Consider the following 27,711-nt stretch of genomic DNA (forward strand, 5'->3'; position numbering starts at 1 on the left):
ACCCCACCCCAGCTGAAACTTTAAAAGCTGCTATCCAATGAGCAAAGTCACCACCACTGGCTTACCTATCCCCTGGTCTGCCCAGCTGAGCTGAGCCCTTACAACAACGGGCTTGCTGTGACTTCCAGGAGCTCCAGATTCTGCAAGCCCACGTAAGTGACCTCTGCCCTTCTCTCAGCTTTCCCCACGGGTCCCATGGCCTCCAGAGGGCCCCTCCCTTAACCATCTTGGCCTCTGCAAGGGCAAGAAGACACCACCACCAAGAAGGATAAAATAAGTTTTTATTTATAGTCTTATAGTAAAGGGGAAAGCCTTAACTTGCAAGACAATTCTTGGGCAGTATGTACAACATACTTTTTATTTCCATGGAATGGAATCAAACACAGACTGAGACTACAGAGTACACACTAGAAATCAGCAAATGCCAGGAACGGAGTAGGAAAAAGACAAAGAAATGAGGCCTAAACACACAAAACCCTTCACTGGGATCTGCTGACCGCAGCCAGGACCAGGGCTGGATCACACGATGGGAACAGGTTCCAGGACAGGTGGAACGGGAGTCGGGTGAGGGCAGGGAAGGGTCCGCACTGGGGGGAGGTTTAGTACCAGGTAAATTGCTCTTGGTATTTACATACAAAATCAGTTGGCTCTATTTCTTAGAAATACACACGGAAAGAAAGGAAGATTTGATCATTACTTTATGAATCTGTCGTTTTGCAATACCGACATCATCAGAAATAGGGACAATTCACTCAGATTCAAATTTCAGTAGCAGGAAATAAATATCAAAACGTCATCACTGGCCCTCAATACAAAACCTCTCCCCGACCCGATCCTCCCTCCTTGTCCCACCCCCTACCACCCCATGGCGGCGACCACTTCACTGCTGCCCGCTGTCCCCCACACATACCACACGGGTGTCACACGGCCCTCCCTAAGGCTGGCTGAGAGAGGCAGGAGCGAAACAGGCCAAAGATGGGGCTGCAACTCTGTCCCCACTTGGTTTTATACCACAGACTTCTTCAAGGATCTAGTCTTTTAACAGGAGCGATAAATAGCTTTTTAGGAAAAAAAAAAAAAAATCCTTAAAAAGAAGGGGGATTAATTCTGATTACTCCAAACCGGTCATCTTCTTAAAGTAGAGCAGTCCACAGATTCACAAAGTCTATCAAACGGAGGTGAGGGCGGCCTGGGAGGGGCAGGAGTCCTCCGGGCAAGTGCCCGGCAGGGCTGGAGGAGCTGGTGGCCGGTCAGGACATCATGTGCTCAGAGGTCCGGCCGGCCGTCTGTCCTCCATAGAAAAAGCTGCCAAGTTGGGGTGTTTTGGTTTAAAAATTCCTGGTGGGTACAGGGAATCCCTGAAGGGAAACGTTAAAAAAAAAAAAACAAAAAAACAAAAAAACAAGAACGTGGAAATGGGGAAGGAGAACGAGAGCTGTTGTCCAAGAGCTTCTACATAAAAATAAAATTAAAAAAAAAAAGAGAGAGAGAGAGAAAGAGGGGAAAAAAAGTCTCTTAAATGGTTGTGAAGGTTCTGGGAACGAACTGAAAGAAGGGTGGGGCGGTGGAGGAGACAGACAGTTTGTATTGCTGGCCTGCCCCGCGGAGCTTAGCTGGCCTCCATCCGGAGCTTCTTCCTGCTTTGGGGCTCTTCGGGCTCCGACTCCGAGCTGGAGTCCGAGCCTCCATCGAAGGCAGAGATGGTGCTGCCCTTGGCGTTGGTGTAGAGGCTGTTGTCTGAGGAGGGGTAGTTGGTCTGCAGTTGGGCACTCGACCTCGCCTTCTCCAGTGCACGGACTGAAAGGCAACCAAGTGAGCGGGTTACAGCCTTCTGGAGACTGGGGGAGTGACAAAGTCTCAGCTCAGGGTCCAGCCTGTTCTTCCGAAGGGCTTGCTGGCCCCCGAGGCTCAGGGTGGCTCAGAAGTAACACCCTTCTGGTAGCTGTTCCACCCACAGGCTTCATTGCCCTTCTCCTTTCCCAGACAGACCCGGGGGCCCAGTGGACATGGCCAGCCACTCCGCAATGCCACCCAACCCTAAAGAGAAGGCTTGTGATGTCACCGTCCTGCCATGGAAGCCGAGCGTAGAGACAGGAGCATAAGCTCCCTGTGGGACCCAGCAATGCAATGACAGAGGAGAAGCTGGCCTGGCCATGCCAGGCTCCACAAAGGTGTGAAGGCCACACAACAGCAGGAAAGGATGACATAGGATGTGTCAGCCAAAAGAAAGGCTTGGCTTAGCTCTCTTGTACAAGATCCACTTGGAAAGACAAGCTGGACACTTGGAAGCAAGTCACCAATACACACGGAATACCTGGGCCTTTTGACACGTAGCCCCTACATGCAGGCTGCTTGGCCCAGTAACCAACCCGCTGCCGCCTCCCACTGCCCGTCCCTTGGGGTTCAGCTCATCTGGAGCCTGGAAGGTCAACCCATTTATTTTATCTTATTTTATTTTATTTTATTTTATTTGAGGTGTTCTAACCCAGGTGGTTACTTGCATTTCCTTTTACTTGCATCTTCCATGAGGGAGGAAGAGAAGTGAATTCCCCAGGAACAAAGAACTTGATCAGCTCTCGCTTTCCCCTGTGGTTGTAGGAAAAGGCGGGTGTGAGCATTGGAGAACAGCATGGGCCTGGCCCATAGGCTGCCCTGATTGGACTACCATTGACAATGGGGAGGGCTCACTGTCCCTGAACACCTGGAGTTTCTGGTACTTACACAGCACACTCCAATCCAAGGACCTCAAAGCTCTTTTGAGACACCTGATGCCAGGTGTGACCCCTACTGCAGGCAGAGCACCTGAGCCCCAGGAAGGGGAGAGATCAGGTCAGAAAAAGTCTTCAAACGTCCAACCCCTGGACTCCACTGTTCCCTCACTGGCGGCTCAGGTCCTGCCTCAGGATGGTTCTAACACTCGACTATTCAGCCCAAGAAGCAGGCCGCAGCTGCTTATGAGCACGCGCTCTGTAACTGGTTCTGACTCTGCAGGCCCAGGTGCGAAGCGCTGACCTGGCCGGAGCATAGCAGGGCCAGTGGCCCCACCAGCTCAGGGGCTCACCTTGCTGCTCCAGGAGAGCATTCTGCCGCTTGAGGTCATCAATATCTTGCTGGTGTGTGTGGTTTTTCCTTCGCATATACTGGATATACTCTGTGGCTTTGTCTAGGATTTGGGCCCGGGATGCCTGTTGCAATAGGAGAAAAGCAAAGGGAACAAAATAACGACCTAGTCCAAGCAGTGAGGAAACCACGCCTTTCTGTGAGAGCACACAGGGGAATGGCAGCAGGAGGGTGAGGCGGGACAGGGCTGCGGCGGCGCCAGGAACTGCTGCGGAAGAGCCTGCTCTGCGCCAGGCAAGGTGTCAAGCCCCGTGTGTGGCTTACCTCGCAGCAGCGCTCTCTGGGAGGCAGCTCCACCAGGAACCCGAGGCTCAGAGAACTTTACTGGTTTATTCAAAGTCACCAGCTAGATAGTGGCAGAGCCTGGATTCAAACTCGGATCCATCTGACTTCTGAACTTGAACTCCTCCCATCCCCTCTGAGGTTCTTTAGGCTGCTTTCAAGTCTTCAGCCTGGCTACGTCTGAAAACATTAAAATACTACTTAACTGAGTGCTGATGCTACCTGCTCTTTACTAGGGAGTGATAGGAGCAGCTGGGCCAGAAAAACAAAAGCAAGACCTCGGGGGGATCGAGCTCAGAACTGGAGTAGGTGTAAAGCTTTTCATCCAGGCCCCTTGATTTCAGAAACACCGTGGCTGTGTTAACTATTTCCAGCTGAGCCATGCTGCTGTGTCATTATTTCAGCCTTCCTGGCTGAAGAGACTTAGTGAAAGCTGTCCGAGCTTGATGTCAACACAGGAAGGGCAGGAGATTGGGCCATTTCAGGAAGCAACCACACCTTGACCATGGCCATGGGCAGCCTAGGCACTGCTCTGTTAGAGGAACAAGCTGACAAGCCATTAAAATGGATGTCGGATTATTTGGGCCCTGGAGGACCAACATGCCTAAAAGAGTCCCTCCAGGTTGCAAACAAGGCCAGAGCTACTCATGGCCAGCGGTTAACCAGCCAAACTAGTAGAATGGCACAAAGCGCAGAGGACCGACACCCAAGGCAGGGTATTCTAGAAGCGGAGTGTGTAGCACAGCTTCTCACTAAGGGTAGGGCAGTACTGGACAGTTCTGTGTTACAATCCTAGTGGGTCCTAAACAACCCAGACACAACAGGGGAAAATGGCAAAGAAAACATCTACATTCAGGATAGCAAAACTTGTATCCACTTGTATTAAATCCTGACAATCTCAACTTATATACCTCAGGCTAGGCTGCAGATCAGGCTAGGCTGCAGATCAGAGAACTCTGCAAGGCCTGGATTTATTCACCAGTCCTCACTTATAGCACACTTAAAGCAATTTCCTCAAAAGGAAACTGCTCATATTTAACCATTTTTATCTGCTGCAAATTATGTGCAAGGTACTGAGCAGACACTGTGGAGAAACCAAACGTATTAGTCATGGCTTCTTCCGCCCAGAAGCTAGCTTACTATCCAGCTGAAGAGATAAATATATCTATACACAGACAAATCACAGGGCAGCATCAACAAGTGTAACTTGAGTAGTGTAGATTAGAAAGGCCACAGGAAAGATGGCTTCTGGCTGGGGCCATTACCTACTGTGTGGGCTGGGGCCATTACCTACTGTGTGTCAGACAATGGCCTTGGTTCTGTGTGTATGTGCATACTTACACACACACACACACACACGTATACACATTACACTGAGGTGACATCTGTGGCAAAGGGTCACTCTGGGCAGGGAGAGTAGCACAGCAGGGGTACGAGAGTAGAGACTAAGTAGGTGTGTTTCTGGAGTCAGTCCGCTTCTGTAGGAAGAATCAGAGTACCTAGCAACGGGGGCTTGCGAGGCTGCTTTAGATGCTGTTTTCCATTTCTGCTGAAGGAACTTATTAGGATGTAATTACTAAGGGCTAAGATGAGAAAAGGGACACATAATTAGAAAGGACTAATTAAAATACTCTGCTTCTCTGGATACTAGAGATGGGATTTACAAGAAGTTCTGGAGGATTGGTGGCAGAGTGGCAAGGTTCAGGAGCCCAAAAGACAGGGCATTCTGGACTCTCTGACCACAGACCTAAATTTTTTCTCCATGGCTATTTCTTATTTGACCAGAAATTCTCTCAGACCCCATGCAGCCCTTCAAATTCTATGCACCTGATCAATGATCTAGTTGCTATGAATATTTCCATCCTAGTCTTTCTTAACGTTTGTCTATTTTTTTCAACCAACAGTTCCCAGAAAGCAACACTAGCTCTTACTTAACGACTCATTTGCAGCTGGGACAAGGGAAAAAACGCAAGACTGCAAATGTTCAGTGATGATTCTTCCTAACGAAGGACCACACTGAGGAGCAACCCAAGTGCTGCCAGTTTCTTCTTCACATAGTTAATACATGAAACCATGACGTCTAGTGAGCAGTAAGCATAGCACAACAAACCAAAGAGGGGGAAAGATCCTGTCAGTGATCTGCCCACTTCAGGGCAGTTTTCAGATGAAGTTAAAATTCATAGATGCTCAGAACACAGAGGCCCGTGAAGAAGGCTGGATGGGTATAAACCCAGCACAGGGCCTCCAGAAGGCTCAGCACAGCCCTTCCTCCATCCCCTGCAGAGAGCAAAACATCCCAGGTCACCCCTTAGCAAGTCCAAAAGAATGGTTCAATTAACTTTATTTTACCCAGAGTACTAAGTAAAATCCAACCAGTAAAAAAATTAAAGCACAAAATATAGAATTCTCCCAAAATCACATGCATGTCTAGTCCAGGGATGGGGGTGAAAGCAAACTGTTGAAACCAGAAAATGCCAGACATCTAAAATCCCCTCTTCCTGGCTTTCCAAACCATGAGATCATGTGTCCAGCCACAGGATTAGGGTGTGGGCAGGCCCTTCCGTGTCTTTAGGAGTCTCTACTATGTGAACAGTAAACAAGAAACAGACAACAACCTCGGGCTTTATGGTTCAGACTGTGGAGTGGCTCCAGACTTTATAGCATGGACTATGGAATGGCCTGGGCTTTTGGTTTCTGTTTTCTGAAATGCACTGTTGGCTGAGTCAGCAATCTGTGTGTGTGTGTATGTGACCGAGCTGATAGGACTTGTGGTAAGTCAATGTGTCCATGTATGGACTGTTGCCTTTGGATACCAAGTATAGACACGGATAATTTTTTTTCCTGCTAGTTTTTAAAATCAGAAGGCACTAATTCTGCTTTTAATTTTCTGAGCAGAAATTGACACAGCCATGAATCAGCACACACTGTGGCTGAGGGGACTAAAGAGGTACTGGGCCTGTTACGTGGCAGCAGCATGAGTTAATGCAAAATGGCTCTTCAGGCTCCTTCTCCACCTCTGGGAGCCATGCAGAAGTTCCCTGAAAGCCATGGCCACATTATGGCAATACAGATGACGATGACGACAGTGATGGCAACAGCTAACACCTACTGGGTACTTATTAAATGTTTTCATACAACCTTCTGATGTATTGTTTCCCCTATTTTATAAATAAGGAAACCGAGGGACAGAGCTCTAACTTCCTTACTAGTAGGCAGGACAGTCAGGATTTGAACCCAGGCCTCCAGGATACTTCTACTTTGGGGGCACAGAGGAAGCTGTGGAAAAGACCAACAAAAATGCACTGACGGCACTGACGGTGTTGTCACAGAGAGGAGAGTCTGAGCAGGAGGGAAAGGGATTCATCTACAAGATGTCAATAAAGACCCAGGAGAGGATGGTTTCCTTGGAATAGTCAGAGTTTAGGTAAATCATCTGTGCACAGGTAAAGAGCATATAGGGATGAGCTGAAGCTGAAGACTAGTTTTTTAGAATTAGGCTGAAAAAGTGAGCAATGAGAAAAAAGTAGCTTGTAATAATAGCAGCTGTTGAAGGGAGACTGTGTTTCTTTTTCTTTTAAAGACAGGTGCAAACCAAACAGGTTTCTAGCAGAGAAGCAGCAAACAGAAAAAGCCTGAGGATATGAGACAGCATGGGAGAATGGACTGAACCTAGCCCCAAGGGAAGGGAGATGCCAGCTCCCAACAGTATTGTTGTCTTCATTACCTAACAAGGGCACAGCCAAAATGGACACAGGAGAAGACCTGGGGTGGCTTTTGCTGAGGTGCCCAGCAGGTTCCTATCCCATCTTGGGCTTGTGCCACTGCTACCGGCCTACTGGCATCTCTGCCCACAGCCACAAAGAGAGGCAAGTGCCAACCCAGCCTTCCGTGGCGCCCGTTGAATGGAACTGAGCTTGGGAACACAGGACACCCACTTCATGTGCTGCAGCAAGAAACAATGACATAGTCCACAAAAAGACCCAAACCCAAGAGTATGATTCTAATTAGAACTTTTTTAAGGCCCCAAAGGAATCTTGAAGTAGTTAACACTGATGTTAGGATGAAATCCAAGGTTACTAAGCCCCACTTTAAGGCAGCAGCTCTCACAATTTTTTATATAAGGCAAGAGATCCACATGTTTCTGGAGATGTAAATCTTATTACAGTATTCTGGATTTGTGTAAAAACCCACGTTGTTTTAGAAAGCAAGGGGAGAGAGGTGAGGAAGAGAAGAATAGTGCCAGAATGTTCACAATCTGAACCACCGCAGTTCCCTAGGCTCCTAACCCTGACTCAAGAAGTAATTACCTTGGTCCTATTTCAGTTTTCCTCCTTACTGTCAAAACCAGTTCTTACCAAGCTGTTACCACTGCCTTGTTCCCCCAAGAACCAAAACGCCATATTCTGGGGAATGAAAACAGAATGCTGCCTGCCTCACTAACTGATACTTGTTTTGTACTACATATTTTAAGGAAACATAAAACAATTATTTTCTGAAATCTGCAAAAGCTTTTATACACATTAAGGTAAAGAGAAAGCTAGGCCAAAGCTGACATACATTTCCATTCGAATAAACCATCTTCTGAAAATAAAAATTAAAGGATTTGCATAATAAATCTGGGTTTACATTAAAGTAGTTCATTCCAAACTGGAAACCCCATCAACGCCAATAAGGCAGGCTGGAAGGCTGTGGGGTCAGAACCAGCCCAATGTGGCCCCTCTAAGCTTCCCGCTGGCAGGCCCTCCCCAGTCCGAAGGACCATTTTATTGATTACTACAGGAAGGTAGTCCTCATGCTCTTTAAGGGGCTTAAGCCAGGAGTCAGACATTTAAGGGTCAACACAGATCACGTTTCTCAAACCTTGCATTCTCTAGTTGTTTGCTCTAGGCAGTCTGAAATGAAGTTGTGACACTTATTAATGAAGGACAGAGACACACAGTTCCCCAAAGAGGACATGCAACTAGGTAATAGACATGTGGAAAAAGATTTAATCTCACCAGTAATACACAAAATACAAAATTAATTATTACCTTTTGTCTACTAAAAATTCCAGTAATGGTAAAATTGGAGCTCTTAAGACACTGTCAAGACTAGTCATTACAAATATCAAATGATTTCACTCATAACATGGAAATTTAGGAAACAGAACAGAGGATCACAGAGGAAGGGAGAGAAAAATAAGACGAAATCAGAGAGACAAACCATGAGAGACTCATAACTACAGGGAACAAACTGAGGGTTGCCGGAGGGGATGGGGTAACCGGGTGATGGGCATTAAGGAGGGCACATGATGTGATGAGCACTGGGTGTTATTTGCAAGTGATGAATCACTGAACTCTACCTCTGAAACTAATAATACACTAGATGTTAATTGATTTTCAAAAAAAGGACCAGTCTTCAGCATTTGCTTTACAAAATAAGAAATGGAAGAATGAAGACATGAAAACAATCCTCTTGGAAAGCATTTTGTCAACACAAAGCAAAAACCAGATGTTCTTACCTAGCAACCCAACTTCTAGGAATCTATTGTACAAAAACTATCACCTACACCAAAATGGTCATCACTACATTTCTTATACAATTAAAATCTGGGAAACAACGTAACTGGCCAACAGAAACATGCCTAATAACAATATGAACACTATCATTTGTACAAAAAGCATCTTCTGTGATAACAAGTTGTAACATCTCATCCATGTAAAGCATGTATACAAAGAAATCCAAAGGGAATATACAGATTGATAATACCATCATTTTCTTGCTTCTTAGATTCCATCATTTCATGAATTTAGCAACAGCAGCTTTTTGGGGGAGGAAGAAATGGAGGCAAGTTGCTTTTGGCACTCACTGTAAGACAGCACCCAACTTTAGTCATATTAACATGAGGTGTGGAATGGGGGAGAAACATCTGAATTGCACTGTTGACCAAATGGCTAATAAGCACTTGAAATGTGACTAGACTGACTTAAGCTGTGCTATTAAGTACACAATACATGGGATTTCATTGAAGTCATACTTATTTTTGCATATTAGGTTAAATAAAATATATTACTAGAATTTACTTCATCTGTTATTTTACTTTTTTTTACTATGTCAACTAGAAAATTTAAAACGCATTTGTGGCTCACTTTAAATATGTACAGGGCAACACATCTCCAAATCTTAGAATAAAGGAAAGGCTACAGTTGTGTTAGAGAAAGGGGGTACTGTTTTCTTCTTCCTATTTTCCTAAAATTTTTGCAATTTTGCTACAAGGAAAAAAGCAAAAGAAATGCTGAAGGGAGAGCCTAGGAAACAATCCGGCACCCTTCCAAATTTCAGTATGGAAAAGCCTCCTGGCTCTCTAGTCCTCCCCACAGGAGTGAGCCCTTCCTTGCTCTGCACTGCAGACTTCCGGCAGAGTGGGACAAGGCTTCTGTCCTCAATGAGTGTACCCTTCAGTCAGGTGATAAGATTGTCAGAGGGAAGGGACACATAGGAGAGGCCCCATGGAGTCCATGCCCGCTGGAGCTGATGGGAGAACAATACTGCGGGGTTCTCTGGGTGGTTAACTGCTTGATATGAGCCTTGAAGGCAGGCAGGAAGAGACAGACTGGCAGGGGACGTCCAGGCATGGAGAAACATGGAGGTGCTCTAGCAGCAAAGAGTAGCACAGGCTGGAGGGCCCTCTTGGTGGGTCTCTTCACTGTGAAACCCTGATGTCCTTTGGGTGTTTAAGGCTGAAGCTGGACCTTGAGAAGAGGAAGGAACTTTGATAAATGACACTCCTGGGGAAGCAGAGGGGGAGTACACCACTCCACAATAAGGGAAGGAGGAGAATAAAGCAGGAAGGCAAGGTGGGTAGCTTATTTAGAGAACAGAGAACACCAGTTTTTACCATGATGAGCACTGAAAACCTTTTCAGTAGCACATAAATACATTTTACAAAGAATTCAATAAATCAATACATTCACAGTTGCTGAGCCTAGGGCTGAATGAGACTTGGGCAACTATGGACAACAAATTTAAGGTAGAAAATTACATTTTTGAAAAAATTATTTTTTTAAAGGTTTATTTATTTTCAGAGACTGCAAGCAAGCGAGTGTGAGTGCACACGTGCATGCATGAGTAGGAGGCAGAGATGGAGAGGGGATCTCAGGCAGACTCTGCAGTGAGCATGAAGCCCGACACAGGGCTCAATCCAACACTGAGATCATAACCTGAGCCCAAACCAAGAGTTTTATGGACTGTTTTAAGAGCTGGATACCTAACTGTGCCACCCAGATGCTCCAATGAAAAAATTAATTTTGAAGAAAATAACTGCCTGGGTTGGAGTCTGGCCAGAAATAACCTTAATGAGTAAGGAGGTGAAATGGTCAGCACTGTGGTTTACATTTTATTTAAAAGATAATCCCTTCAATAGCCTCTATATGACACAGAAGCATGCTGCTGAATGAACAGCATGCCTTAAAAGGTGCCCACCAGGACGATCCTCTGCCAGGATAACGTGGTTGGGGGGCCGGGGTCTTTGAACCTTCAGTTAATAAGTACTCATTGCATCCTACTCATTGCACCCTAGTGTGCCAGGCACTGAGGGAAGAAAACAGGACCAAAAGACGTCTTCCCTGCCTTCACGGTGCAATATGGCAGATGGGCAGACAGTCACCAAGTAACCATACAAACATATGTAGAATTACAACTGGGATAAGTGCCCCAGTCACAGTTCTGAGTGAGTTTAACAGGAGAGTGACCTTTAGCTGTAAGAACTGTCAGGTTCCCTGGTATAAGGGAGCTATTTGGTTTCAACACCTTAACATGTTAAGAAAAGCAGGCTTTAATAGAAACGAAACAGATTAGCTCAGTATTTTAACCTCTTATTTAATGCTCAGCATGTTATCTTATTATTGCTAAGTGGTATAATCCTCTCTCCCAACAAGAGAACAAGACCCTCAAGAGGAGACTCTGTCTATATTATACCTTTTAAACCTCTACAGTGCTCAACATGGCTCTTGGGTCTCAATTAAACAGGCGTACACAATCATATCAGCTGTTGCTGTTTAGTTCCAGGATGGAGTAAGCCCGTGTTTTCCTCTGGTGCTCTCACGCCACAGCTATGTACTGAGAACTATCATGTGCCAGAGTCTTTAGCAGAAGCTGAGCAGTGCCCTCCTGTTTTCACCCAAAAGGAAGGAATTCTGAACTTAATGCTCACTAGAAGACACCCTGATTTTATTTTCATCTTAGGTAATATTATTTTTTATTATCTGAAAAAAATTTTTTTAAACATTTTATTTATTTATTTGGTGCAGAGACAGAGACAGCGAGTGAGCACAAGCAGGCGGAGCAGCAGGCAGAGGGAGAGGGAGAAGCAGGATCCCTGCCGAGAAGGGAGCCCGATGCGGGGCTTGATCCCAAGACCTAACTGCTTACCTGACTGAGCCACTCAGGCACCCATATATTATTTCTTTTTAACACAGCTCTATCCAGAAAGGAGAAATCCAGAGCACAACTGCCTGAGAGAGCAATTAACTATTAAGATAAACAGGCATTTAGGAAGAGACTTAAAAGAAATTTCTCTAAACCACTGTATACCTGCAAATGGCAATGTTTCTATAGAACCTTTTATCACTAAAGTCAACCATGTCAAGGAGACAGTGAAACTGGATGCTAGGTATGGAGCAGGGGGCAGAATCACTTCCCCATGTAAAGGCAAACTGATGGGCTGGTCACCGAGGTCTTGAACCCGAAAAAACAGGATGAGCTCAGTGCCAGCAAGCCACGGGCAACACTTCCTAGCACCCAACCTAGCACCCTTAAAATAAATAATAATTCTGTTAAAAAAAAAAGAAAAAAGTAATGTCTTCATTTTTAAAGATGTTATTTATTTGAGAGAGAGAGAGAGAGAGAATGAGCAGGGGAGCTGCAGAGGGAGAGGGAGAAGCAGGCTCCTCACTGAGCAGGGAACCTGATGTGGGGCTGGATCCCAGGACCCCAGGATCATGACCTGAGCCAAAGGCAGATGCTTAACCAACTGAGTCACCCAGGCACCTTTAGAACAGTTGTCCTTGCCCTTACATCCCTTTCTCTGGTTGAGTGGCTGATAGTACTATTTCCATCCTATCTTTCCCCATGGGATGTCCAGTGGAAGAACTACACCAAAAATAAGAGACTCAAACAATAGAGTTCAAGGGTCTACTTGCTAACACTGGGACCTATGGCAAAACCCAAATGGACCACTAGCTGTAATGGCTGTTTTCTCAGAGGAGCTATGAGGACTCAGAAAAATTTACAGATTTTAGTGATCTTCAACTGTCCGTACTTTAGTGTCACCTACATATGCCACTTCAGGAGACTGTGTTCTAGTAAAAATAGCCCGGGTATGACATACTGCCAAGATTACCAGCTCTATCTAGGAGGAGCTCCCAATATAAAGATAAAAGTATTTAAGTAAGATTTGTTCAAATATCCTCAAGTTGTTTACTCCTCTAGTGTGGCAGAAAGACTGACCTCAGCAATCAGCAGTCCTAAGTTCTAGTCCCTGTCCAGCTACAGATGGGGATCATGACCTCAATCTCGCTTCCTCATCTCTGATACAGTAATGATGATAGGAACAGCAGTAATAGCCAATGTTCAATTCTATTAATATAAAGCCTCACAGAACCACTGCATTTACTTTTATATTGCAACAGAGATGTTGGTTATTACTGATTTTTTTTCTTATGCAAAAGGTGACCACTTTTTAGAACATTTATATTTAATAAAAATAAAACAGAGAATAGAATCTGGGTCTCACATTTAAAGCTATTTTTTTATACAAGTATCCCTCACTCTTGGGTTAGGATCCAATTCACTCAGTATTGGGTTTCAGTTTAAAAATCAAAAAACTTGGCTATGTATGAAAGGTAATTCAAATATTAAGGGAGAAGTCACCTGGAACTTAAAAGATGCCCAAATCAAGAGACTGGATATGTTCCCTGCAAAAATTGGATCTGAGCTCCCCCAAACTCATGATTATTTACATAATGTTGCAACCTTAATTACTGCAATACAAATCAAGAATTAGCCAATTTCCTTTGGTTCAAATACCATATTTTAAAAAAATTGCAACATTTAGTGAGCACTGGTTAGACTGAGAGACAAAGTATTCTTTCTGTTAGACTCCCCCCAGCATCTGTGAAACAATGCTGGCAGACAAGGAAAATCATGCAGATGGTGGAATTTGGGTGGGAAGGGGATCAGAATGACTTTACTCATGCTTAGTGTGGAGTATCTGGATTATAATACAGAACAGGATTCTGAGATCAGAAAGCTACCTGGTCAATTCCCACACTGGGATTTTGTTAATGGGCTCCACATAACCTGGCCCCTTGACTACTTGTCTTTCCTTATTAGTCTTGCTACTTCTCTGACCTCATTTTCTATGGTCCCTTCACTCACTCCACCCCAGCCACCATGGCCTCTGTTCTTGACAGGCCCAGCAATACTCCCAGGTACCTGCCTTTGGGCTATTACGCCTGCCTTCCTTTGGCCTGGAGTACTTATGACCAGACAGATGCCTGGTTCTTTCACTTCCTTCAAACCTTTGTTCCAATGACGACTTGCCAGTGAGTTTCCTTGTCTGAACTCTTGAAACTGCAACCCTTCCTTCCCTGTTTAATTTTCTCCACAGCACTTATCTGACAAGCTATGTATATTTTACAGTTACTAGTTCACTTTTCATCTTTTCCTCACCAGAAAAAGAGCTTCTGCTTGTGTGTTTTGTTTTCTGCTGTTTCCCTGCTATCTACAACAGTTCCTGGCATGCAGCAGACCCTCAATAAACATTTGATGAATGAAGTGATTGAATAAATGAATGGGCCACATCAAATGACAACCTATTCAGTTTGTAAGGCTACCAAATTTAAACTAGCAACTTCCTTGAAGAAAAGAGACAATGGGATTTAGGACAGTGTGATTTTAAGGACTTAAAGAAGAGTATTATAGCAGTGCAAAATATGCTGGCTAACGAAAAAGGTATAGTTGACCTCCTATGACCAGCTTCTCCCAAAGTGTTCTCAAACTTAAAAATGCCTAAGAATCACCTGACTGCTTGTTATAAATATAAATCCCCAGGCCTGCCTCCAGAATGGCAGTCAGCAGTGAATCTGTGAGAGTGAGCCACAGGCCATCTCTTGGGAAACACTGCCTTGGTGCCACTCCTGGTTAGATGTGAGACTTAAGGGAGCCCTGTCCATTTAGTACACCAAAACTGTTTTAATTGATACCACAGCATAAGAATAAGCACTGTCTACAGTTCAGACAAGCACAAAAGGTAATCCTTTGCATGCATGTACTCTGAAAGGATGAGTCTGCCTCTCCATCATAAAGATTTCCTGTGCTGCTTTGAGAGTGTTGTGCCCAGGAATGTTGTTATTCTAGGTAAGCACCTTAGTTCAAGGCCACTAAACCAAGTACACAGTAAGTAGACCTAATACATGGCAAATCCTGGTTTTGCAATACTAGGTATTCACCTGGCCTGTTTTGCTTTTTTCATGGAGGTTAGACCTACTCCACGCTTCAGCCACAGAGAAAGCCACACCTTAGATAAGGCATAAAGCACATGATTGACTGGAGTGGCAGTATAAACAAAGTAAAACTATAATGGTTCTAAGTTTGACTATGGATAACCAAACAAACTCAGGACCCCCACCCACAGAGCTAAATCAGGAGAGTCATTCCAAGCATACCTGAGAGTAATGATTTTTCTTAAAATAGTTGCTTTTTAAAATACTGAATCACTGAACAAAAAAACATAGGTTCTCCTTCCAGTCTGCCATTCATACCACTGAATTGATACGGATAGCAGCTGGCTATATTCTGTCTACATTCTGTGTTAAGGCTATAACTAACTGCACAAACAGATGTTTTCTCCAAATTCCAAGAAGGCTTTTTACTCAAAGCTTCCAACTTTGTTTTTCAAATGTAGAAACAGCTGGTGCCCACCTCTCCAGGGAAAATATTAGTTTCTGGAAGGCCATCAGTGGGGTGGAGGGAAGCAAAGACCAGTTATTTTTTCCCTCCACTTCATATGAACATTTATCTTTCCTTAAGTCTTTTGTCCTATAGCTTAAAATGCTCTTTATATATGCCTTGAAATAAAAGCTGCTGAAACTGGAAGTTCATTGATGTCCAGGTTGGCTCATATACATTCCCCGAGAGATCTCATTTAAAATAAGTACTAAGTTTGAACCATACGAAAGAAATTCTCATAGAGGGCTACGGAATCACTGACTTCAGAAATTCTTCGTGTTATCCCGAACTTTTATGGGCTATTCTCTGTACTGTATAGTTATAATCATTTCTTGAATGAGTAATTTAATATAAATAATTCTTATTTTAAAGGATAACTCTTATTAATGTCTTAGAAGCAGCTCCATCACATCTGCCATTTGCTAAGAACAGAGTAGGTGTGCAATACCCCAAAGAATCAAAAATGAAGGAAATCACACAATTGGAATATCTCTGATTCCATTTCTTTCCAGACAGGTGAGTGCCCTGTTACGCCCCCCAGCAAATTTCAAGTTAGTGGTGGCCATCAGCTTTCTCAATAAACTCACCTTCTCTCCTTGGAGTGATGGGACTGAGTCCCGCAAACTGTGAAAGCTGTCTTTGATGTGGTCCCTACGTTTTCGTTCCAGTGCATTATGATGAGCCCGTTTGTCAGCCTAGAAGAACAGGAAAAAGAGCACATTAGCAATTTCCCTCCTTTTGCTTGCTGTAGGTGGGTGGGGAATAGCCTGGAAGTATATGCTGTCAGCGCTGTCCCTGGCGATTGGGCTGGGAAGGACTTGTCGAGGTGGGCAGTTAGGAGTCTCCAGAATTAGGATCTGCTAAAGGGGGAGAAAGGGGTGAGCAAGGCTTGCGACAGGAACATCCAAAGTAGCTCGATGCATCCAGCTCATGCATAAGTAAAATAAAAGTTATTCACAGGGACAAAGTGTAACTCTCCTGCAACATCAGTCTTCCCCCACAACTTACTTATGTGACAGAATAGCCGCCAGTTCATGGTTGGGAAGTGACAAGGAAAAAGTTCAAGGGGGTCCCTTTATAAAACGTGATCACCCCCACTGTAAAAGATTCTCCATGGGGGGTGCCCAGGAAAGGAGTAAGGTCACTGGTGCAGTGTTTCTTTCCATGTGAAACCCATCACCATGAGTCTGGTCTCAAGCTTGCTAAAAGGGACTAATTTAAGACCTGCTCACCAAATTCTACAATAGAAACTAACTAAAACCTCTAGAAAACCCAGATGCCATGAATCTGAGATTATGACAGAGCTGATAAAGATACCAACCACATTCTGAGTTCCTGTTTTTTAAAGTTTATCCATGGTGCTATCCTGCCAAGGGCTTCCCCTCACACACGCTGTGCCAGAAAGGTTGTTCTTAGATAGCAAATCATCTGACACCCACATGCTCTGAATAAATTTCCTCAGGCACCTGTGGCAGGTCAAGTTTATTTGGCAGTATCTAAATACCCAGGGCCCAAAGTCTTTATCCTGTCCTGCTTAACATCACAAAGAACTATCAGCTGGAGAGGGAAGAAGACTGGCGACAAATCAGAAATGGCAAAATACTCTGGCTTCAGGCAAAAAAGAGAGTGCTGGAGAGCACTGCAAGAGAGCTTCAGCAGGTCCCGAAAAAAAGGGCATTCTCTCCGAATGGAACACAGATGCTTAACTTAGTCTAAAGCAAGAACTTTTTATCACATCCACACTTTGGGAATTATGGAAAATAATATACTCTGAAAATGTACCCTGAATACACAAGGTTGTACTGAGCTAACCCAGAGAACAGGTCTGTATATGGAAAGTCTGGGTAGTTATAACCTACCCAAAGCACCAGGAAGTCTAGATATGAAGCAACAAGAGTAAATAACTTGGCTTAGCACAAGAATGCCTCAAATGAATCCTTGTACTAGACAAGATGTACAGACAAAAATCTATAAAGACAAGAGTTGTGGGAATGAAAGGACTTGAAATTCTTTTATCTAATCCTAAGTCTGAGACATTAGAGAGGAAGAGGTGGCTGGGAGCTGCTGTGGTAACTGAAGTCACTTCCCAGTCTCTCAAATAGCTCTGTTGAACTGGACACCTGGTTCCCACAGAGGCCCTGACTCTATATAGCATAGCAAGTCATTTTGAGGGCAGATGCGTGGGCACTTCTAAAACCCTCCTAATCTTGTTAAGTCTGAATTCGTGGTGGTGTTTGCTGAGCTTAATGACATATGGAATTTATGGGGAAACTGAGGTAACAATCAAGTAAGTTTGGACACCAGATAAACTGAGGCTATAGGTACCCGGACTGTTCTCACACAGCATAGAACAAGATGCCGATGCCTTCTAATAGCAGTAGGAAATAAGTTGAAGGAATTAAGCATATTTAAGTATCTAGTCCTTTCCTAACTTACTGTCCCCTCTAGTCACCTACATAGGTAAGGTGGGCTGAGCTCTAACCTGGGCTATACCTAAAGCACTGAGAAGGTGGAGATGGCACTGGGCATCTATCTGCCTCTCCATCATTTGCTACAGACTCCCAGAACGGTTTATTTACATGCAAATTAATTGCCCACCTTTGGTCTTCAGCAACAGCCCAAGATATTCCGGTCTACTAAATCACCCTCATTTCTGGCCCTCCTCTCAGCTTAAGAGCTGTACACAGAAGCACGAACAGCAGAGTCACCCACAATTCCTCTTGTTGATACAAATAAAATCCTAATTGTCTGTTCTCTTTCTGGGAGAGTTCTGCAAATCTCAAAAGGTTAGAATCAAGTGGGACTTGGTTTCACTGAGGCCTGCACTAGAGGGGTGGAGCTAGGTATAATCTAACACCAAAATCATCCCCACAATGCACTACTCCCTTCCCATTCACTGAGCCCTGAAAGGACTCAAATGGACAAGTCTTTTGGTTAGAGGATTGTTAAGTGAACTTGGCTGTGGACCATCAGCAGAAATCTTGGCTTCTCATCTGGGGAGCCAGCCAAGTTTCAGAAGTTGGCTCAACAAGGAAAGGCAGCAGTCCACTGCTTGGTAGAAAGCCTGGGCTGGGGACTGTTGTTCTCGAAGTAGTGGATGGAATTTCTGTGGTGGTTCCAGGCCCAATTTAACTAGCAGAAGAGTAGAATCTTAGACCAATCCCTGCTGCCATGTCCATCCCCAAGCTGCTACTTTTAACCAGAGTCAATTTCAAAGCTCTCAGACACAATGGCAAGGATATATTTTCTCCTCCCTAGGCCTCATTTGAAAGAGCAAGTTAAAAATATGCAGAACTAATATGCCTAAATCCAGGCAACTCTATACTAAATGATATCTCTAGTGGCTTGAAAGAAAAGACGAAAAACCTTTACACAAAACTAAGAATTCTGTTCGGGAAACATTTCCAAACCACAGAGATCCATCCAGCCCAATAATAATACTCCCCTGTCCCCCACTCCACATCATCCAAATGGCGGGCCAGTTGCCAGGCTTATCACTGCTTTGTTAATGGTCTTCACTTGCTGGCAACCCTTTCTGAAAGGGCCAAGATTTCAGAGTTGAGAATGAAAAACAGGGTAAAGACTTCCAGTATAAAGCATCTGAGATCCTCCCACAAACTCAAAACTAGTTTAAAAAAGGGGGGGCGTGGGGGAAGGGTCAAAGAACTGTGTGTCTTAAACAAATAAAGCTCAACTCAGAAATTAGCCAGTTTTCTGTCGCCTGTACTGAGAAAGATATTTGATAATGAAAACAAGCGGTACCAAACAAATTCTAGGAGACAGTAGAGTATTCTTGGACTGCATAGCAGGCCCCCAAATACCTCCCTCCTCACATCCTATAGGAGCAGTGGCTGGATGCCGCCTCCTTCAGTTTCCTTCAATTTGCAGTTTCTGCCAAAAAACCCTTCCTTCAGGGCATTCCAGGCTAACAGAAATCCTAAAGGGCTGTGTGATACTGAAGAGTGGCTGGCCCACAGATGCTCCACAGGAACTCCAGCACCAAATCGCTTCCAGCTTTGACGTCTCTGCCAAGGTTTTTACTCAGCCTCTCAGTTTTATTTCCACCAAACTTTCCACACTGGCAGCCAGAGTACAAATCTTCACCTACAATTTGTCCACCTCTGACACTAACAAGCACGTGTATCTTAAGTTTTGTTGTATGTTGAAAGCAAACATTATTTTGTTAGCCAAGAAGTTGCTAAACCGGCAGGAGGTCATTCAAGCTACGGAGGTCTATTCAAAATTGAGGGAAATCTCTTTGAATTATTTCCTTCCAACTTATTGCATAGAGAATGCATCTACATTCAAAGCATTATGTCAGCTAGCAGCCTTGTCTCCTCCAAGTTCTAGGTAGGCAAATAGCATGGGGAAATATTGCTCCATTATTCAAGGATGCACAAGGTTCTCCAGAACAATGCTATTTCTTTCACACTATAGGGAGAGTCTTAATTCCCATATAAAAAATGCTCAGCCTATACCGAACTGGAGTTGCCCACGAAACATTTATTGTCTTTAAGAATTTCAAAGGTTGCCATTTTAGAGGGGAGTGTTGCTTATTATTAGTAAGCTGTTCTTATTAAACACAAACATGGAAAATATACAAGCTCAAAATTCTCATCAGAAAATATCTACTTATTACTTCTGATGGCAAGCAGATAGGGTAAGTAAAGCTGAATTTCTAAGCAGCTTAATTCATTTTAATCAACCTGAAAATTGCAACACGAAGTAACAGGCAGCTAGGATGAGAAACTCCAAAGGTCCTTAACAAAAGATATGAATTTCAACTTTCCAGTATCTGTCCTGCTGGAAGCTGACTGCCTGCTATATATCTCTAACATCTACTAAATACATGTGTTTTTGAGGGTTGGTTTTTTTTTTTTTTTGGTATGATTTGGTGCCTGAATGAACTTGGGAATGCTATAAACCAAATATGTTGTCAAACTATAGCGATTTAAGAGAGTAAAATTGGCTTGGTCATGAAATTCTAATTCAAAACCAAGCTGTATTCCATGATCAGCTATTTCCCCATTACGGCCATCTTGAAAAAGAACTTTAAAACCTAAGATTACCCTTTTCTCTAACAAACAGGCATACTTAGGAGGCAAGCCTGGTGTTGCTGCATCGCTGTCAACATTCTGAAGCACACTGAGTACAGGCAGTGTGCAGCACTTCTGAGATGCAACGAATTCCAGGTAAGACAGATAATCGTTTCCTGAGTAAATTCCAATCTCAAAGGCGACCAAGCTCACTCCCCTCTGAATGGATTACAATTCCGAAAGAAGCAAAGTGCGCTGAGAAGTTAAAAATATTTCACATGAGGAGGGTCCACAAGTGAAACTGCATCCCCAACAACCTACTTTAACTGCAACACATTCAGCTGGTATGGAGGAGAAGGTGCTGAAAAAGACTTTGGGCTTCTCTCCTAACAAACTGACCCTATGCTTCTCATATACTTTCATTTTCCCCAAAAGGAATTTCCCAAACCAAAATAAAACCAAAGGATCACTCCGTATTAAGTGTACCTGTCCCAGAAAATGATCTTTAAAATGTAACCTCTTCCCTCCAAAAAACAGTTAAGATAGCATTTAATAATAAAAATATTGTTTGGGATTATTTCCTTCAACAAAGCTTACTGGTCACTGGAAAAGCTATTTGCCATTTGCACTGAGGCAACAGAAAACAATATTCGTCAAATCAGTTTCACTTTCTGTTATAGTTAGCCTCACTTCCTAACTGTCCTTGCTGAGAATCTTACGTTTCTCACACTTAGCAAGGCTGCGTCTAGTGTAGTGACATTATAAAACACACATGAGGGCCTCTTTTTTCATCAGGACCCATAGTACCTTTTCCAAATAACTTTTTAAAAGTTCTTCTATAGTCCTTAATCCTTGGCTGTTCACAGTCCACAGCCTCTTCTGAATTAACACAAGCTTAAGAATAGTTTCCCCCAAGTTTTAAAAAATATATTATCTATACTAAGTGGCAGGAAAAAAACGGATGTATTCAGAGGAAAAAACCTCCCAAATCCTTTTTACCCTACTTGTTCACAGTAATTGTTTGATATACTATAAAATTTATCTATTGCTTCTTCTCGCCCTGCTATTGGGATTATTTTGTACCATAGAGTATTTAAAAGTCTCAGCAAGTAGATGTCTCAAATTAAAAATAGAGGGTCAAAACCACTCTCATTGCCTACCTCCCAAAATCAAAAAACAAAAATCCTAGGCACCTTAACATCAGACTAAAAATATCTAGAAAAAACAATGACATTAGCATTCTAGGAGAGTGGAAACATTTTAATAATTTAATAAAGTAATTCACATCAATACCCAAGTGGATGGATATTTTGAAAAGCGGAAAGCTTTCAAGAACAGTAAGCCAAACTTTCACAAAGAAAACTCTCTCACTGGAAAGCCAATGTAATTCCAAGTCAAATAATGATTCTGCAAAGGAGGCCTAACCAATCCCTATCCTCCAACCCTGATCAAGCCCTGGGGCACATTTTATAACTGGCGACTTGGGGAAAAAAAAAAGTGTTTTAAATAGACTGGATCCCAAACATGAAACTCCACGTTCACATTATTAAGGATCATAGTGACTAGAAAAAAGAACTGAATTTCCAAATACATGCATAAAGTGTCTGACAATATTTCAAGCAAAAATAAAATAAAACAAACTCTTTTTAGTGACTATCACCCAGGGATAATTTTTAAAACCCTCGGGAACAACTGCATACTCCAGTAAACTCTCAATAAACATTTTTTCTTAATGCCTATCTGCTTGGACAACCTGCAGAATTTACTTCCTCTAATGAAGAGCAGGTACAAGGAAGAGGACTAGCTTTTATCTTGGGTATCACAGGTATCAAAATGGTATCCTGCATATTCTAACAAGTTCCCAAACAACTTGGTTGTCTCCACATTTCCAAAGTCAGAAAAATACATAAAAATCTGGATTTCTAAACTATGTTTAAAAATAGGAAGATCTGGCAACAGTGAGCCCTTACTCCCACATAACAACAACCTACTGGAGTGTAGTGGCTGCCTTTTCAGAAAAGACATGTGCAATCCAGAACCTAGTCCTCACCTGTGCTCTTTACTTTATTCCTGACGATTTTACTGCCTGGGTCCCCCCAGAGGCATCTGAATTTTTGATTCCCATTCTATAAACTTTGTACTATTCCCATCTGTCCAATTTAGATACTCTGATGTACTTCTCTTCCTCTCTCTGACTCTGATTTGTCTATTCGCTTTTTCTTTCAATAATCTGTTCATAGAACACCCACAGTACTGTCCCAGACTGGAAAGGCACGAGATTAGTGTCTATCTAAATCCACAGAACCATCTACTGAGAACATTAATATCAAAACCATGAGAAATTACTGATAACACTGTATGGTCTCAGCCACCACTTTTTAGCAAATCTATCTCTGTGATGCCACTTCTCAACAATTTTTCTATATTTTTCATACATCTCCTTCAACTCAAATAGACCAGAACAAGCTATCCGCGACACTTTCGTATTCAACCTTTGGTTCCTCTACATTTCTAATTTCTGTATTAGAATAATACCAGGTTGTGCTACATTCTATAGGTCTATATCAGTCACATGACCACATGATGATTTTTTTTTTGCATGTGGCTTCAGCTTCACACAACTATGCATATATGGTTTAGCGCCTGCTTGTTCCAAAGTAAATCTGACTACTTTGCCCCAAAATAACACAGTTTACTTCAGAATGACACTTCTCATTTTACACTTACATAGTGACAGCTAGATTCCCCCACCTGGGAACTACAGAACGATCAATTTTTTTTCTGCAAACAGCTCCTTTCACTCACCTACAGTCTCTAAAACTTATCACCTGAGTCTAGAATGAGGAGATTTTGCAAACCCACCACCCACCCACCTAGAATCCCAGAACAAGGCCCCGCCTCACCTTAGCGGTTAACAGGAGAGTTTACTATAGTATTAAAAATAATAGAACAATCTCTTTTTCTCTCTGACCCCAAAAAGGACTAGAACTGAACGGAAATGAAAATGAAATGGAGAGTAGGAGACGTACCGCAGATTGAAACCTCGGTTGCTCTTCCTGGAATAAGAGAGAAAAAAAAATAGAAAATATAGAAGTTATTTTTACACTTCACATTCAATAATAAGAAAGAAAATGCCGGCGGCGAAGGAAGCGGCGGGTGGGGAGTCAGCCCGACCCCCCTCCCTCCCTCCCCACCCGACGCCCCCTTCCCCCTAGCGGGATCCGGTAGCCGGGCAGGGGGGGTCCCGAGCGCCGCCCCTCCTTCCGGGATCCGACTCCGGCTGGAGGGGGTTCAGAGCACTGTCTCCTCCCCTCGCACCCAGCTCGGGGCGTCTGGGCACTCCCACCCCCTCTCTGCTCTCCTCCAACCCCCCCAGGATCCGCGGGTCTCGGGAAGAGGTTGATCGCAGATCGAGGGGGCAGGTCCTGAGCGTCGTCCCTTTCCCGGGGATCCGGACAATGGGATCTCGGGCGCACCCCGTCCCAGTCCCCCCGATCCTGAACAGGACAGGGTGGGAGCCGGAGGCCGCAGCACCTTGCTCCACCGGGGGAGGTGGGGGTCCCAAAGGCCGCGTGTCTCCACCCCACCTCCAGTCCCAGAAGGCCGCTCCAGCTAGGAGCCCGGAGGGGAGCGAGCTGGGAGCGCGACGGAGGCGGTCCCAGTCGAGGTGGGGGGGGGGGGCTGGTAAGGGGAAGGAGGAGGCGGCTGCCCGGCCCCCTGCCGCCGTCGCCCCGCTGAGAGCCCTGGCCGCTGTCCCCGCCTGACAACCCGCACGGGAAGGAAGAAGCCCCGGGACTCACGTCGCTCTCCACCTCGATGTCATCGTTATCGCTCATTTCCTACGGCCCAGGGAGCGGCCACTGCAGCGGCGGCGGGGAAGGGGGGAGGGGTGAAGGGGAGGGGGAAGTCACCGACAACAACTAGCCGAGTCCCCCCACACACACACTCACTCACTCACTCACTCGCTCTCTCACTCACACACACACACACAACACAGGCGAGAACCACCTCCTCACTGCAGCACCGGATCAACGGCGGCACGCACGCCCGGTCGGGCCCCTGCCACGTGACCGGGCCCGTCACGCTGGGGCCGCCGAGACTTGTAGTTGTCGTCCCTTTGACTGACGGCCCAGCTGCCTCCAGAAAAACTACAAATCCCATAAGGAACTGCACACGGTCGTCGCCAGTCCGGGCTGTTGACGGAGTCCAGAGCGCCTGCGTGTCCTGTGAAGGGGGCGGAGAGCGGAGCGGCGCGGTGCCTGCTGGGAGTCGTAGTCCGCAGACCGCGAGTTGTCAGGAGGTTTTCTTCCCGAGGCAGCAGAGGAGGCTGCTGGGAAGACAGGACACGTGGAGGGAGCTGGGGCTCCTGGAGCCCGGCACCGTCCGAGCGCCGGGCGCCTGGCCCAGGGGACAGGGTGGAGGTTCTGGGGGAGTAGCCGACTGCCTAAATAGCGCTGCCTCTCCTTGGCGTGACTGGTTTTACTTTGTTTTCTTGATGGCTGAGTCGCCCTGCATTGCGCCCTGGGGCGGAACCCGCATAGGGCGGGGAGGGGGGGGGGCGTCCTGCTGCTGCGGACTAGGGGGCGCGGCTCGGAATGCCTACGCGAACCTTTGGGATCTGGCAGTGGGGAGGTGGCAATGGCAGGTGTTAAGTGGCGTTACAGGACTGGCAGGATGACCGGCCTCGCTGACGGACCGCTCCCAGCCATGAGAATTTTGTATCCATTCATCCGGGGGTGACTATCCTTGCTGCTCACCGTGAGGCTCGCACGTTCATGGACCTCCGATCCTCAATAACCATTTAAGTGGAAGTAAAACCCATTCTGAGTTTGTTGTATCCCAGGTAGATTAGGGAGTGCCCAGTTTAGAGTGCCGTAATTAAGATTTGCAAAAAATATCAAAACGGGAAACTTGTGCATCTCCCTATCCAGTTAAAACATTTATTCCATCAATATTTATTGAACACCTATCATGTGCCAGCACAGGGATACTATAATGTATGAGATTAGACTGGTCCCTGACTTCATGCAGCTCAGCTGTGGAAACAAAAATGATACAGCACGGCCATCATTCGAAGAGTGTACCTCGAGTCCCACAGGGAAGAAAAAACAAAATAAGACACCTTCAACCCGAGATAAAGTAGCTGACCTACTCTTTTACACTTAGTGTCCAAAGTGAATGAAATTTTAGGCTTTTCCCATAAGTTACCCATTCCCTAATGAAGACCATTTTATCACTAACTTTTGAATACAGAAATCTGGGGATATGTGAGGTATCTTCCCTTGTGAGCATATCATCAGTGTTTAAGAAAAATGTAAACCATGGTAATCTTCCCTTTATGTTTTTTCCTTTAAATATCTGTTGTAATTTTTACTCAGTGATCCCATCCTAGTGAAGTCTGCACATCTTTGCAAGTAAACTTACCTTTTCTAAATACTTTTGTCTCCTAATCTTTCTTCAACATCCAGTGGGGGATACAGACATAAGCAGATCATTTTAAGGGCTGAGGGGTTGTAAGGAAGACAGGGAAGTAGTTCTGAGTGAGTTAATTAGCTGGATATTAGAATTAGGGCTAACTCATATTAGAAACTAGGACAAAAAATTATTTGGTGCCAGTTATGTGCAAAGCATTATAAGGCAACACTGGCTACAAGTTAAAATCACTCTTAGCCTTTAAAAAATTCTGATGTCCAGGCTGCACTCCAAACCAATTAAGTTAGAACCCCTGGGGGCAAGAAGCAGATAGCGGTATTTTTTTTTAAAGCTCTCCGGGGGATTCCAATGTGCAGCCAATGTAGAGAACCATTGCAACAGAGGGTGCTAAGTTAAATAAAGATAGTCTTACACTAAATGATTCATTTTATAAGAGTGAATTTTATAGTTTGTCAAAAATCATATTTCAATAGATCAGTTACATAAGAAAAATAGGATTATCTTTGCCCACCTGGAATCTAAAAGCTGATAGGGGAATAAATTATGAGCACAAATAATTACAATGAAAACAGACTACATGTTAAATTAGTTACACAGGCAGTGAATTCCTTAAGAGCTCAGAGGAAGGGGACACCTGGGTGGCTCAGTTGATTAAGCTGCTGCCTTCGGCTCAGGTCATGATCCCAGGGTACTGGGGTCGAGTCTCGAATCGGGCTCCTTGTTCAGCGGGGAGCCTGGTTCTCTCTCTGCCTATGCCTACTGCTCTGCCTGCTTGGGCTCTCTCTCGCTCTGACAAATAAATAAAATCTTAAAGAAAAAAAAGAAAAAAGAGCTCAGAGGAGGGAAAAATATTTCCAGATCTGAGAGAGGTGGGGGGTTGCTGGTGATCAGGTAAATCTTAGGCTGTCAGCTCCATCAGGGCAGAAACTGGGTCTGCAGAGACCACGTCAGATTTTGGTCGCCATGAATTCCCAGTTATTGGGTGGAGGCCTGGGCACATAGGAGAGGCGGGGAGGAAAGGCTTTCCAGTCAGATTTTAACACTTTTTTTTTTTTTTTAGCAATTGATAGAATATGAAGACCCATCAACCCAGTTTATATATATATATTTTTTTTTTTTTTGAGAGAGAGCTTGTGCACATGTGCATGGGGGAGGGGAAGAAGGAGAGAGAGAGAGAGAGGGAATAAATATTAAGCAGGCTCCAAGCCCAGTATAAGCCCAATGCAGGACTCAATCTCATGACCCTGAGATCATGACCTGAGCTGAAACCATGAGTTGGACACTTAACTGACTGAGCCACCCAGGCATCTCCTAGTTATTAAATTTGACCTAAGAGACATAAACCACTGCACCCAACAATAGTAATATATGTTCTTTTTTCAAGCACTCATGGAACATTTACAAAAATGGAGCATGTTCTCAGCCATAAGACAAATATCAACCATTTTCAGAGGACTGTAATCTCAGAGAGCTTGTTCTTGGACCCAAAGCAATTAAAGTAGAAATAGTAACGAAAGATGACTAAAAAATCCTTTTAAGTTTGGAACTTAAGAAACACTTTAAAGTGACCCAAATGGAGGGACTTTCCCGAGCAAGGTACATATGCAGGAAAGGACTAGACATACAGAAACAAAAATTTCCTCTAGTTTTCCTTTTTAGTACTTTTCTAATGTGAATAATCATCTCGGACCCTAAGAATTCACTTTCATCTCTGCACACTTACATGTCTTTGGGAAAGCCCTGTGTAAATGTTTCAAGACTGGGCATTGCCATGGGGCAGCCTCATCCAGCCCCTTACTAGTTCAAGTTCGGTGCGGTGGTATCCATGTTACCTTGGCGCTTGTTAGAAATA

At 44.4% G+C, this 27,711-nt stretch overlaps 1 protein-coding gene across 4 annotated transcripts; it reads right to left on the bottom strand.

Moving 5' to 3' along the window:
- Positions 1–264: 264 nt before the first annotated feature.
- On the bottom strand, positions 265–24,487 carry MAX (MYC associated factor X). 4 transcript variants are annotated; one of them, XM_004738942.3, is made up of 5 exons: positions 24,227–24,479; positions 23,456–23,482; positions 15,978–16,085; positions 3,062–3,185; positions 265–1,797 (listed from the first exon to the last, which is right to left on the bottom strand). In XM_004738942.3, the coding sequence occupies exons 1-5, from the start codon at positions 24,260–24,262 to the stop codon at positions 1,610–1,612; spliced, it is 483 nt and encodes a 160-aa protein (XP_004738999.1). In that variant the 5' UTR covers positions 24,263–24,479; the 3' UTR covers positions 265–1,609. The 4 variants fall into 4 exon arrangements, with proteins under 4 accessions (XP_004738999.1, XP_012912551.1, XP_004739000.1 ...); XM_013057097.2 differs by lacking the exon at positions 3,062–3,185 and having other exon boundaries at positions 24,227–24,487; XM_004738943.3 differs by lacking the exon at positions 23,456–23,482.
- Between the last annotated feature and the right edge of the window lie 3,224 nt (positions 24,488–27,711).

This window comes from Mustela putorius, unplaced genomic scaffold (genome assembly GCF_011764305.1).
Source record: "Mustela putorius furo isolate JIRA1106 unplaced genomic scaffold, ASM1176430v1.1 tig00000129_pilon_pilon_pilon, whole genome shotgun sequence".
In the NCBI taxonomy this organism is placed as follows: Eukaryota; Metazoa; Chordata; class Mammalia; order Carnivora; family Mustelidae; genus Mustela; species Mustela putorius.

Bases quoted from the DNA above. Each gene is read 5' to 3' on its own strand.
- MAX (XM_004738942.3), bottom strand. From the start codon at position 24,262: ATGAGCGATAACGATGACATCGAGGTGGAGAGCGAC. The intron at 23,483-24,226 runs GTGAGTCCCGGG...CTCTTATTCCAG, and splicing joins ACATCGAGGTGGAGAGCGAC to GAAGAGCAACCGAGGTTTCA. The intron at 16,086-23,455 runs GTACGTCTCCTA...CTGTTCTTCTAG, and splicing joins AACCGAGGTTTCAATCTGCG to GCTGACAAACGGGCTCATCA.